General features: G+C 48.6%; 1 protein-coding gene across 1 annotated transcript in view; it reads left to right on the plus strand.

The window, feature by feature from the left end:
- Window positions 1–5,139: 5,139 nt before the first annotated feature.
- The window catches only part of SMARCC1 (SWI/SNF related, matrix associated, actin dependent regulator of chromatin, subfamily c, member 1), a gene marked incomplete at its 5' end in the record, with an annotated part of 96,374 nt that continues 89,561 nt past the window's right edge, over window positions 5,140–11,952 (plus strand). Inside the window, 4 exons of the mRNA XM_015407715.1 lie at window positions 5,140–5,253; window positions 5,770–5,923; window positions 7,609–7,722; window positions 11,259–11,318. Of these exons, the coding sequence (XP_015263201.1) occupies window positions 5,140–5,253; window positions 5,770–5,923; window positions 7,609–7,722; window positions 11,259–11,318 (442 nt within the window). The remainder of the gene's footprint in view (window positions 5,254–5,769; window positions 5,924–7,608; window positions 7,723–11,258; window positions 11,319–11,952) is intronic.

Raw genomic sequence — 11,952 nt, forward strand, 5'->3', positions numbered from 1 at the left:
AAGACTTCAGGAAGCAGTTCAGCGTTTTCCTTTCTTCCTTGGCTTCTGGATGTTTCTCTTGTCTGTGTCTCACAGCTTTTCTTGTTCTCAGGTTCATGCGGACCCCTCTCTTTCATTTCTCTTTCTGCTCTTGTGTTTTTTTGTGAACCAAGAAAAACCTGCATATGTAATAAGGATGGTGCCCCAGCGGTCCAGGGCTCTCCTTGTGCAAAACCTTTTTATGCTTCCTTGTACGGGGGAGTTGGCTAGTTCTTCTTCTGAATCAAAGGGCCCCTCCTTGGAAGTCTGTATGCGAGGCACCACTGAACAGATACACTTGCTTTTTCAGACGGTGGGACCGTGACCAAAGCTACGGGCCCTCTTGATGAGAAAGGACACCCAAGAAGATAGCAGGCAGCTGCTAACTTGTGCCTTGGGGAATTAATCCTTAACTTCCTTTTCCCTGTGATCAGCGGACCAAAGCATTGGTGTTTTGCTAGTGCATCTCATGCATAATGGCTCTTGGCTTAGTTTCTAACACAGATGAGCACATCTGTCCCATGCAGAAAAGGATCCTCGAGGGTGGTAGGAAGGGTAATTTATATCTACTCAGGAAGGTGGGGTAGGGCTGAGTCATTCTCTTGTAGGAGTTTCCCAGGCTGTGGAACATGCTAATGGAGGAGCTTTCCTGAGGAGGTTCTTTTGCATATGGATTGGCTGTTGAAATTCTAATCTTATCTGTACTGCTGTTGTAAGATGTAGTGCATTTTGTGTTTTTCAGGACAGGAAACCATGCCCTATTTCTTTTTAAACTCTCTTCTTTCCTGTTGAAATTGTGTTTATGTTTGTGAATTTCAATGGCTTCCCTGTGTAATCTGACATGGTAATCGGGTGTGTCGTGCAGCCTTTCAGTGTCTTGGAATAAGATAGTGTGTCCTGTTTGAGTTAGGCTATGTTCAGCCACTGCTGATTTTTCAGTTTGGCCCAGTCTGCAGTGTCTTTCATGTTCTTTTCTGAATGCTAAGCTGTGTGGTCCCGATATAAACCTGTCCACAACTGCAGGGTATGCAATATACCCACTGGTCTGTCTTTTTGGCGGTCCATGGTATCCGTAAAACTCTCTTCCAACACCACATTTCAAATGTGAATCTACTTTCTTCCTCTCGGCTTTCTTCATTGTTCAGCTTCCACACCCTTACATACCGTAGTAATGCGGAATACTATGGCATTAATTATCTTGATCTGGATCACCAGCAACACATCTTTAAGGATCTTTCCTAGTTCCTTCCTGGCTGCACTTCCCAATCTCAATCTGACTTCTTGGTCGCAGTCTCCCTTTTGGTTGATGATGGAGCCAAGGAATAGAAAATCTTGAACAATTTCAGTTTCTTCGTCACCAACCTTAAAGTATTATCCAGTGGTCATTACTTTTTACCTTACTCTGCATTTAACGATGTACACGCAATATAACTCCTGCCAAGTCTAATAGTCTACGTTGCTAGAGGGTGTTTAGTATTTTCTCACTTTTCTGTTTTACTGATAAACCAGTTCAGCATCTGGCTGAACCAAGGGTGTAAATAGTAAGCACTGAGACAATATCCTGTGCTGTTAGTGCTTTTGACCTTGAAATAAGTGCTTTTGTCCTTGCTTTTAAGTCCAGGGTTTGTCAGAAGATACACTAATGTGCTTAGCAGCTCTCAGAGGGAAAGTTGGAAGTGTGCGGCCTTTTACATCACTTTTAACTAAGGTATAAATAGGAACGTGGGTAGGTTTTTCAACTAAGTATCAAGTAATGGCGAATGAAGACGCAAAGAAGGTTCTTCCATTGAAGAGTTCAGATCCAGCACACTTTGGTGGCCTGAAGTCCATAGTTGGCACATAGAATTTATGGGAGGAGAGGGCCCTTTAGAAACGCAGGCCCCACGGAGTGACGGGCTTCACAGCACAACCATCACCTTGACATTAATTTGGAAACAAACTGGCAGCCAGTGCAGCTGTTTCAAAATGGGCAAGATATGTCAGCTAGCCCTTGGTAATAGCCGGCCTGCCGCATTCTGGACTTGCTGCAGTTTCGAAGTTTTCTTCAAGGGCAGCCCAACGTAGAGCGTGTTACAGTAATCCAGCGATGAGGTTACAGAAGTGTGGACCAGTGTGGCCAGATTGGTGGGAGTCTTAAGACAGGACAGAGTTGGCAGACCAGATGCATCTGAGGGCCACTGTACCAGCCTGCTTTTCAAACAGCTAGGCTGGGTCCGTGAGCACCCTTAAAGCTCTAAATCTGTTTTCGCAAATGCCAGCTCTGCTCCATCCATCATAAATGAAGCCTGTTCCACTAGAACACCAGCCTTCCCATCTAGCATAAATTGCGTCTTGTCTGGATTCCCAGTTGTGATGATGTAATAAAGTGATTAACTTACGGAAGGAAGGAAGGAAGGATGGAAGGAAGGAAGGAAGGAAGGAAACCTAGCATCCTAACTTGCTATGGCATGATTTTGATGAGAAGATGTCAAAGCTAAAGTGCCTCTCAGCCTGGGTCCTGCCAGGTAACCTTTAGAGAGGGGCTTGGGCCATTCAGTCCTTTGGGTTTCGCCAGGGTTTTTTTTTTTTTTGGAAGTGCCATTATTCGGTTGGCCCAGGGTGCTCCTGCTGATCCTCTTGCTGCGACAGGGCTTGCTGCTTTGGCGCCTGAAATGGGCGACTGGACTTCTATTCAGTGCTGCCGGGAGCCAGAGAGGCAAATCCAGCGTGTCCCCCGCTTGAATCGGGAGGAGGCCACTGTCAGAAAGGCGAGCTGGGCATGGCACTGAGTGGAGAAGGAGGAACCTCTAGATCATAAGAACATAAGAGAGGCCAATGTTGGATCAGGCCAAAGGCCCATCCAGTCCAACACTCTGACACACAGTGGCCAAAAACACCAGGGTCCATCAGGAGGTCCAGTAGTGGGGCCAGGACATTAGAAGCCCTCCCACTGTTGCCCCCCCAAGCACCAAGAATACAGAGCATCCCTTGCCCCAGCCCTAGAGTTTTTATCTATACGTGGTGGCTCATAGCCACTGATGGACCTCTGCCCCATATGTTTATCCATAAGAACATCAGAGAAGCCAGTGTTGGATCAGGCCAGTGGCCCACCCAGTCCAACACTCTGTCTGTCACACAGTGGCCAAAAATACCAGGGGCCATCAAGAGGTCCAGCAGTGGGGCCAGGACACTAGAGAAGCCCTCCCACTGTTGCCTCCCCCAGCACCAAGAATACAGAGCATCCCTTGCCCCAGCCTGAGAGTTCCTATAAGAACATAAGACCATAAGAGAAGCCCATGTCGGATCAGGCCAGTGGCCCACCTGGTCCAGCACTCTATGTTACACAGTGGCAAAAAATACCAGGTACCTTCGGGAGGTCCAGCAGTGGGGCCAGGACACTAGAGAAGCCCTCCCACTGTTGCCTCCCCCAGCACCAAGAATACAGAGCATCCCTTGCCCCAGACCAAGAGTTCCTATCTATACCTTGAGTTTAAGAGCCACTGATGGACCTCTGCTCCTTATGCTTATCCAGTTCCCTCTTGAAGCCATCCATGCTTGTAGCCGCCACCACCTTCTGTGGCAGTGAATTCCATCTGTTAATCACTCTTTGGGTGAAGAAGTACTTCCTTTTATCCGTTCTAACCCGACCGCTCAGCAATTTCATGGAGTGCCCCCGAGTTCTTGTATTGTGAGAAAGAGAGAAAAGTACTTCTTTCTCGACCTGCTCTATCCCAAGCATAATCTTATAAACCTCAAACATGTCACCCCTCAGCCGTGGTTTCTCCAAGCTAAAGAGCCCCAAGCGCTTTAACCTTTCTTCATAGGGAAAGTGTTCCAACCCTTTGATCATTATAGTTGTCCTTTTCTGCATTTTTTTCCAACGCTACAATATCCTTGCTACAATATCCTTTTTGAGGTGTGGTGACCAGAACTGTACACAGTACTCCAAATGAGGACGTACCATCGATTTATACAGGGGCATGATGATACTGGCTGATTTGTTTCCAATTCCCTTCCTAATAATCCCCAGCATAGCATTGGCCTTCTTTATTGCAGTCACACACTGTCTGGACATTTTTAGTGAGTTATCTACTGCGACTCCAAGATCTCTCTCTTGTTCAGTCTCTGCCAGTTCAGACCCCATCAAGGTGTATTTATAGTTAGGATTTTTTGCTCCAATGTGCATCACTTTGCACTTGGCCACATTGAACCCCATTCGCCACGTTGACGCCCACTCGCCCATCCTTGACAGATCCCTTTGGAGTGCCTCACAATCTTCCCTGGTTCTACCACCCTGAACAACTTTGTGTCATCTGCAAATTTAGCCACTTCACTGCTTACTCCCAACTCCAAATCATTAATAAATAAGTTAAAAAGCATCGGACCGAGTATTGATCCCTGCGCTACCCCACTGCCTACCACCTTCCACTGAGAAAATTGCCCATTTATACTCACTCTCTGTTTCCTATTAATCAGCCAGTTTTTGATCCACAAAAGGACTTGTCCTTTTATCCCATAACTATTGAGCTTATTTAGGAGCCTTTGATGAGGAACTTTATCAAAAGCTTTCTGGAAGTCAAGGTAAACAACATCTATTGGGTTCCCCTTGTCCACATGTTTGTTCACTCCCTCAAAGAACACTAACAGGTTTTTGAGACAAGATCTTCCCTTACAGAACCCATGCTGAGTCTTCCACAATAGTTTTTGTTCATCTATGTGCCTATTAATTCTTAATAATGGTTTCCACCAACTTACCCGGTATCGAAGTCAGACTGACTGGCCTGTAATTTCCCGGATCTCCTCTGGAACCCTTTTTAAAGATGGGAGTGACATTAGCTACCTTCCAGTCTTCAGGAATGGAGGCAGATTTTAAGGAAAGATTACATATTTTTGTCAGGAGATCCACAAGTTCACATCTGAGTTCTTTCAGAACTCTCGGATGTATGCCATCCGGGCCTGGTGATTTATCAGTTTTTAAGTTGTCTAGCAGTCGTAGGACCTCCTCTCTCGTCACCTCAATCTGACTCAGGTTGCATTGGACGGATGGAGGATTCAGAGAACCTGTACAGAGTTTGCGAATGTTTCTCAGGCGGCCCATGGCAGGGAAGCCCCTCCATAACATGTCTGTGGATTTCTTTCCAGATTCTTAGCTTACCGCAATTTCATGATCGATACCTATCGCTTGAACCCTCAAGAGTACCTGACCAGCACTGCCTGCCGAAGGAACTTGACAGGGGATGTTTGTGCAGTAATGAGGTAAGCCTGCTGGAAAATGCGTCTTCAGAGCAGTAATCGTTCAAGATGAAAATCTTTCTGCCTGACAAGCGTGGGGGGGGGGGGGGGGGGGGGGGTTAATTTATGGCTTAAAAAGTGGACCGCATCAGAAATACCCTCTCAGTTTACATGTACAGAGAGGTGGATTCTGTAGGCATGCACCGTTAGCCGTTAACCCGGCAGGGCCAGAAGTACTCCAGAAAGCCCTCCCACTGTTGCCCCCCAAGCACCAAGAATACATTATTAGGACTCTTAATTGTTTTCCTGCAGATGTGTGTTATTGCAAAAATTTATTAGTCTGCTTCATTAAGTCTAGGGAAATGGTGCTGTTCTGATTTTGTGGGAAATCTGTCGCTTCGCCTTGCGTATAAGACTATAGGGTTTTCTGCAGGACTCGTTTGCCAGCTTCCTTGTCTTTTTACACACCTCCGTCTGCCGGTCTGTTCTTGTTGCCCTTCATCAGTCCGTTTCCCCCTTTGTTGTGCTGTTGCCTTCTAGAGTGCACGCCTTCCTGGAGCAGTGGGGACTCATTAATTACCAAGTGGACCCCGAAAGCCGGCCCATGGCCATGGGCCCTCCTCCCACCCCGCATTTCAACGTGCTCGCCGACACCCCTTCGGGGCTTATGCCACTTCATCTTCGCGTGCCTCAGGTAAAGATCCCCAAGTCGTCATCGCTTGTAACTGCCCAATCTGTGCAGCATCCTCTTTGGACCCCGGCAGGGTTCTTTCTTCTGATGAATCTCTGCAGTCCGGAAGTTCCAGTCCTGCCTGCAGTCCGGAGGTTCATTTGATGAGAAGTTCCTGTAGCTCCAGCCAGCTCTATATGGGACCACCTGGAAGCTCTTGAGAAGAAACTTACCTCTCTGCACATTTGGGTGCTTTTACCAGTCACGGTTCCAGACACGTGTAGCCATACGCGGAAGAGTCGTAGCTGAGTCTGGAAGGGTTCCAGGTTCGATTTCTGGTGTTTCCAGCTGAGAGAGGATCTTAAGTAGCAGGGCTAGGAATGTGTTCCGCCTGGGTCTCTTGGAGACTGAACAAATCAGACCCGAAGGAAACTGAAGTAGTGCGCTAAATGCCTATATAGTACAGTATGTAATTCAATGTTCGCAGTATATCAGAAGTTCACAAAAATAATTTTAGCAGTCATCATGGTCGAATTCATGGTTGTGAACGATGTTCTCTGGAATGATGTGTCGTTTCATTGGAACTTCCTCTAAACAACAATGTCTTGTTACTGATACATCAAACGGTGTCTGGATAGTCGACTCTTCTTCAAAGACTTTCAGTCTGTAGTAGTCATGTTTATCACAGTGCATTCTGAACGGGCAACATCATTCACAACCATGAATTCGACCATGATGATTGCTAAAATTATTTTTGTACACTTTTGATATACTGCGAACATTGAACTACATACTGTACTATATAGACATTTAGCGCACTATTCCAGTTTCCTTCGGGTCTGATTTATTTAGTTTACTGTGACTGTTTCCCATTCCTTTCATTACCATTAGGTCTCTTGGAGCGCCAGTACCAACCAGGATGGACTGGACAGGGTAGACCAGTGGCCTGGCAGCCCTTGTACATCATCTCTGGTCCATCATGTCTGGTACAGGGGTGGGCAGGTGTCATGGTTAAGTGCACAGACTCTAATCTGGGAGAACCGGGTTTGATTCCCCACTCCTCCACTTCTCCCAGATTAGAGTCCACGCACTTAACCACGACACCAAACTGTAAGATCCGGGTTTGATTCCCCACTCCTCCACTTGCACCTGGCTGGATGACCTTGGGCAAGCCGTAGTTCTGGGAAGAGCTGTTCTTGAAAAAGAGCATTTTCTGTCAGAGCTCTCTCAGCCCCAGCTACCTCACAGGGTGTCTGTTGCGGGGAGAGGGAGGGAAAGGAGATTCTAAACCGCTCTGAGACTCCTCTGGGTAGTAAAGGGCGGGGTATAAATCCAATCTCTTCTTCTTCTTTGCTCCGGAGCCCTCCTTCCTGAGTAAGCTAAGACAAAAATGTGTGTGCTGGAGGTTAAAAAACTGTGAGCTAGCTCGCACTAACTCAGAGGGAGCACTGGATAGTGGTACCCATTGAAATTCCAAGCCATTTTATGGTTAGGATATAAAAGGTGGTTTCTGATGGCTGATGTAAGAGAGTTTGTGCTCGTTGCCTGGCAAATTGGGAGAAACGTGGTCCTAGAGTATCCCTAGCAAGCTTCCAGCATTCAGCATTATAATCTTAGTAATGTTGATATATTGTATTTGTAATTATGTCCGTTCATGATACTTTCATAGGTTCTTTCCTGTTCTGGTCACTTTGCCTTTCTTTACATAGATCCCAGCTGCTCAACAGATGTTGAATTTCCCTGAGAAAAACAAGGAAAAACCTACTGATCTGCAAAACTTTGGGCTTCGCACAGATATATACTCAAAGAAAACATTAGCAAAGGTAAGGCAGATGGTTTCCTCCCCCAGAAAAAAAATAATTTACATTTGAACAAGATTTTCTTGAGCAGAGGCTGCTTCTCGTTGTTTGCTGAGAAACATTTAGGCCCATTCTTTCTCCAAGACTTGTGTAGTGGGCACTGTTTTGAGCGTCTGCATATTCAAATTCTGAAGCCTTTCGTATTTGGTTCGGAACAGCTGTTACCCAGTGCCTGTGTAGGTAGGAGCTGAAAACGCTGAGTAAGGTGGAATATAACTCCCACAGAGAAACCTGTCTTTGGCATCTGGCTTTCTGTATTGCTGCTGGTTTCGAGGCATGCAATGATTCTTCTCTGTATTTTTCATATGTGTATGTGTGCACCTGGAAGTCACGGTGACTGACCCCTACTGGGGGCCTGGAGGATATTCAGAGAGGTGGCTGAATAAAGCTTGCTGCCGCCTCCCGACCAATGTTCCCTCTAAGCTGTGGAGTCCTGTGAGCAAAAATTCTACTTTGTAAGCTACTGGCATTAGAGTTGTGAATGAGCAATTTGGCTACTGCATAAATTAGTTTCCTCTGTAGTCATCCTTCCTGAGCTAAGACAAAAATGTGTGAGCCAGAGGCTAAAAAACTGTGAGCTAGCTCACACTTTGGACTGCAAGGAGATCCAATCAGTCGATCCTAAGAGAAATCAACCCTGACTGTTCCCTGGAAGGCCAGATACTGAAGCTGAAGCTCAAATACTTTGGCCACCAAATGAGAAGGGAGCACTCATTGCAGAAGACCCTGATGCTGGAAAAGATTGAGGGTCAAAGAGGAAGGGGACGGCAGAGGATGAGATGGTCAGACAGTGTTATCGAGGCAACTGAGCACGACAGAAGACAGGAAGGCCTGGCGTGATGTGGTCCATGGGGTTGCAAAGAGTCGGACTCGACTGCGACTGAACAACAAGAAAAGCTCACACCAACTCAGCTTAGAGGGAACACTGCTCCCGACTGCTAGTATTCCAAGGAGGTCTCCTGTCCAAGTACTTGCCAGGGTCGACCCTGCTTAGCTTCCAAGACCTGACGAGCTTGGGCTTGCCTGGGCTACCCAGGTCAGAGCGCTTGTAATGATTATTTGACACGAGAGCTCACTATTTTGGAAATGCCTGCCAAAACCGCTGGGACATTTGTCACTATTTGGAATAGTCCTACGTTGGACCAGGAGGATCGGCAGCTGGTCATGTTTGTTTGCCTTCTCCTCACTACCTTGCCGTTAGCTGACTTTGTCTGGAGCCCTTCCTTGCATTCCTCGGGAGGGTTGTGGCAATGTGCTCGTTTCTGTCACCGCCTGGTTAGAGAGAATGAGGTCCTGGTTAATCTGTGTTGGCTGGATCGAGGCCCCCTTGCCTCGCGTGCCGTGTCGCTGGAGGTTCCCCCCGTGGTCCTTCCTGCCCTTTGGTGCAGTAACCTCTCCTTCTTGGGTCAGCTGTGCACCAGGCGTCTGTCCTCTGGTGGTAACCGACTCTTTGAATCAGTAGAAAGGAAATGCATCTGTACGGAGTGGTTGCCTGTACCGGCTTCTTATCTTGGAACTCCAGTCAGTTTGTCTGCTCAGCAAGCCTGGATTCCAAGAGGAGGTCCCTGCCTCCGCTCCGAGCAGGACAGCCCCAAATATTGTTCTGCACCCCCAGAAGCACTGCAAGAGACCCAGGGGCCCATGGCTTCATTCTGAAGGGCCCCATCCTTCCCAGTTGACTCACCGTGGATTTAGGCAGATGGCGAGGGGGAGGGCAGGAAGGGATGAGCCAGTGTTCGCCCTCTTGTGGTCCGTCCTTACATGCCCAGGGTAAATACTGATTGCCACATTGGGGGTCAGGAAGTGTACTAGGTCTGGCCGGTCGACATGGATACCCTTCACTGAAAGCTGGATACACAGTCCAAAAGCAAGCTGAGAAACAGAGCCGAAGGTCAGAAAGCCAGGAAATCAGTCAGAGTTTTCAGGAGCCAGGAGTGGAGGCTGTCGGCCGGGGCTAGGTCCGAGAAAGCACAGTTGCTTCCGCACTGAGGCAGGTGGGCGGGGTTGGTAATGACCAAATCCTCCCTTCCCTGGGAGTCAATCTGCAAATACTCACAGCCCCTCACATTGCCTGTGCAACAGCTGCAGTCCAGCACTCCTCCTCCTCTCTTGCACATCCAGACTCTGGTGTGCCCTGCGCCGGGGACATTCACGTGAGCTAGGTGGGGACTCTGGCCCCCGGGTGTCTCCAACTGGGGGTGCTGGGCCAGGCTCTGGATCAGTCTCTCCCTCGGGCTGCACCTCAGTCTCTTCGCCTTGCTGGCCCGCCTGTGCAGCTGCTGGGGCCTCTTCTCCCTCAGGTGCTGGTAAAGTTTTCTCTTCTGGGCTGACTCCAGAGGGGGCTGGGTTACTCCATGCCTCTTCCTTATCTGAGGAATAGTCAGCCTCAGTGGATCCAGGACCCATGACAGGAAGGAATTTTCCCCAGGCCAAATTGACCCAGGGATCCTGAAGTTCTTTTACCTGCCTCTGGGCATACAGCAGGGGTCACTGGGGGGGGGGGAGTGGTGGAGGTGGCTGTGAATCTCCTTCCTTGTGTAAGGGGTTGGGCTAGATGACCTTTAGTATCCCTTCCAGCTATATGTTTCTTTGTCTCTGTATACCTCTGTACACTGATGACGGTTGTCAGGCAGCCATCACTTGGGTATCCCATCACTTAGGGTGGCCCGTCTGGCATCGCCCAGAGCCTGGGCCTTTTCCATCGTGGCTCCAGCTCTGTGGGAGGGGCTCCCTGAAGAGGTGGGGGGGCTCCTTGGAGGTCTCCAGGAAGCGCTGCCAGGTCCGCCTGTTTGCCAGGGCTTTGGGGGGGGGGGTTAGATTGGCAGGCATCTTTGGGGGGGGGGAGATTTCAGTGTTTGCCATTTTATTGTTGTTAACTACAACTATTGTTAACTATTGTTTATTTATTTATTTATCAGATTTATATCCTGCCCTCCCTGCAAAGCAGGCTCAGGGCGGCTTCCATACAAGCATGAATACAGTTAAAATCAGACAATTACTTAAAACACAACAGATAAAACAATTACAAACACAAAGTGCTGGCGGCAGTTAAAAGATTAACTTAGGTGGCTCGTTTTCAAAATAAATTTCCGCTTCTCAGATGTTCTTCTGCTCATAATTTCTTATGGCATCGGCTCGGTGTTAAAACAGTGAGCTAGGGCTCTACGACAGCGGCGGCCCCTAATTAAATGCCTGGCGGAAGAGCTCCGTCTCGCAGGCTCTGCGGAACTGTGAGAAATGCCGCAGGGCCCTGATCTCCAGGAGCTCGTTCCACCAGGTAGGGACCGCCACTGAAAAGGCCCCGGCCCTGGTAGTAGCTAGCCCTGAGCCACGAGGAAAGGTGGGAAGGAAACGTTTTAATAACTTAGCAAGTAGGTGTTCCTTCAGCTCTGGTGTGCTGGTCCAGGTCTGTGATGTGTACAGCCTGGGGACAGGAGCCGCCTAACTCGGCTGTGCGTTGGGGTGGAGAGAAGTGAACGGCCTCCTCTTTCCTTCCACAGAGCAAAAGCGCCAGCGCTGGGCGAGAATGGACAGAACAGGAGACTCTGCTGCTGCTTGAGGTAAGCAAAATCAGGACCTGTGACCTGGGGGGGGGGGGGGGCTGTCATGCAGGACCTGAAATGCCATCTTGTTCTTGACGTCTCTCCCTCTCCCTCTCTCTCTCTCTCTTTTTAAATTATTATTAAATTCGATTCCTTAACTGCTCTTCCCTACTGACGTGGTGCTCAGGGCGGTTTACCCCAGTTAATTCAGTGCACTGTAAAATCTCTGTGGAAGGAGTACACTCTGGGGGGGGTTGGGGGTGCCTACAGTGTGCAGCTGACGCCGGTGGTGCCTCCAAGTAAACGAGCTCTTCTTTCGGGGCGTCGTTTCCAGAGTGACGTGCCGTTCGCACCTGCAGCTGCGGAACCCCAAAGGGGCTGCTATTTATGGCAGAATGTGTAGGTAAATATCCGCACTTGCCTTGCGATACAAAGTTACTCCGGGAGTGGAAGTCACGCTTGCCAGGTGACCCCTTTGTGAGCTTCTGAGGAGGCTCACAGCTTTCCAGTAACGCCAGAAGCCGTTAGAGGAAGCCGTGAATTGTCAGCATTGTGAAGCTTCCCTGTGGCTGACTGAACGAAGCAGCCAATCGTACAGTCGCGGGGTTTTCTGCTTCGTTGTAGGGAAGCAAGTTAGTATCTCAGTAGCAAC

This window comes from Gekko japonicus, unplaced genomic scaffold, assembly GCF_001447785.1.
Source record: "Gekko japonicus isolate JY-2015 unplaced genomic scaffold, Gekko_japonicus_V1.1 scaffold1850, whole genome shotgun sequence".
NCBI lineage: Eukaryota > Metazoa > Chordata > Lepidosauria > Squamata > Gekkonidae > Gekko > Gekko japonicus.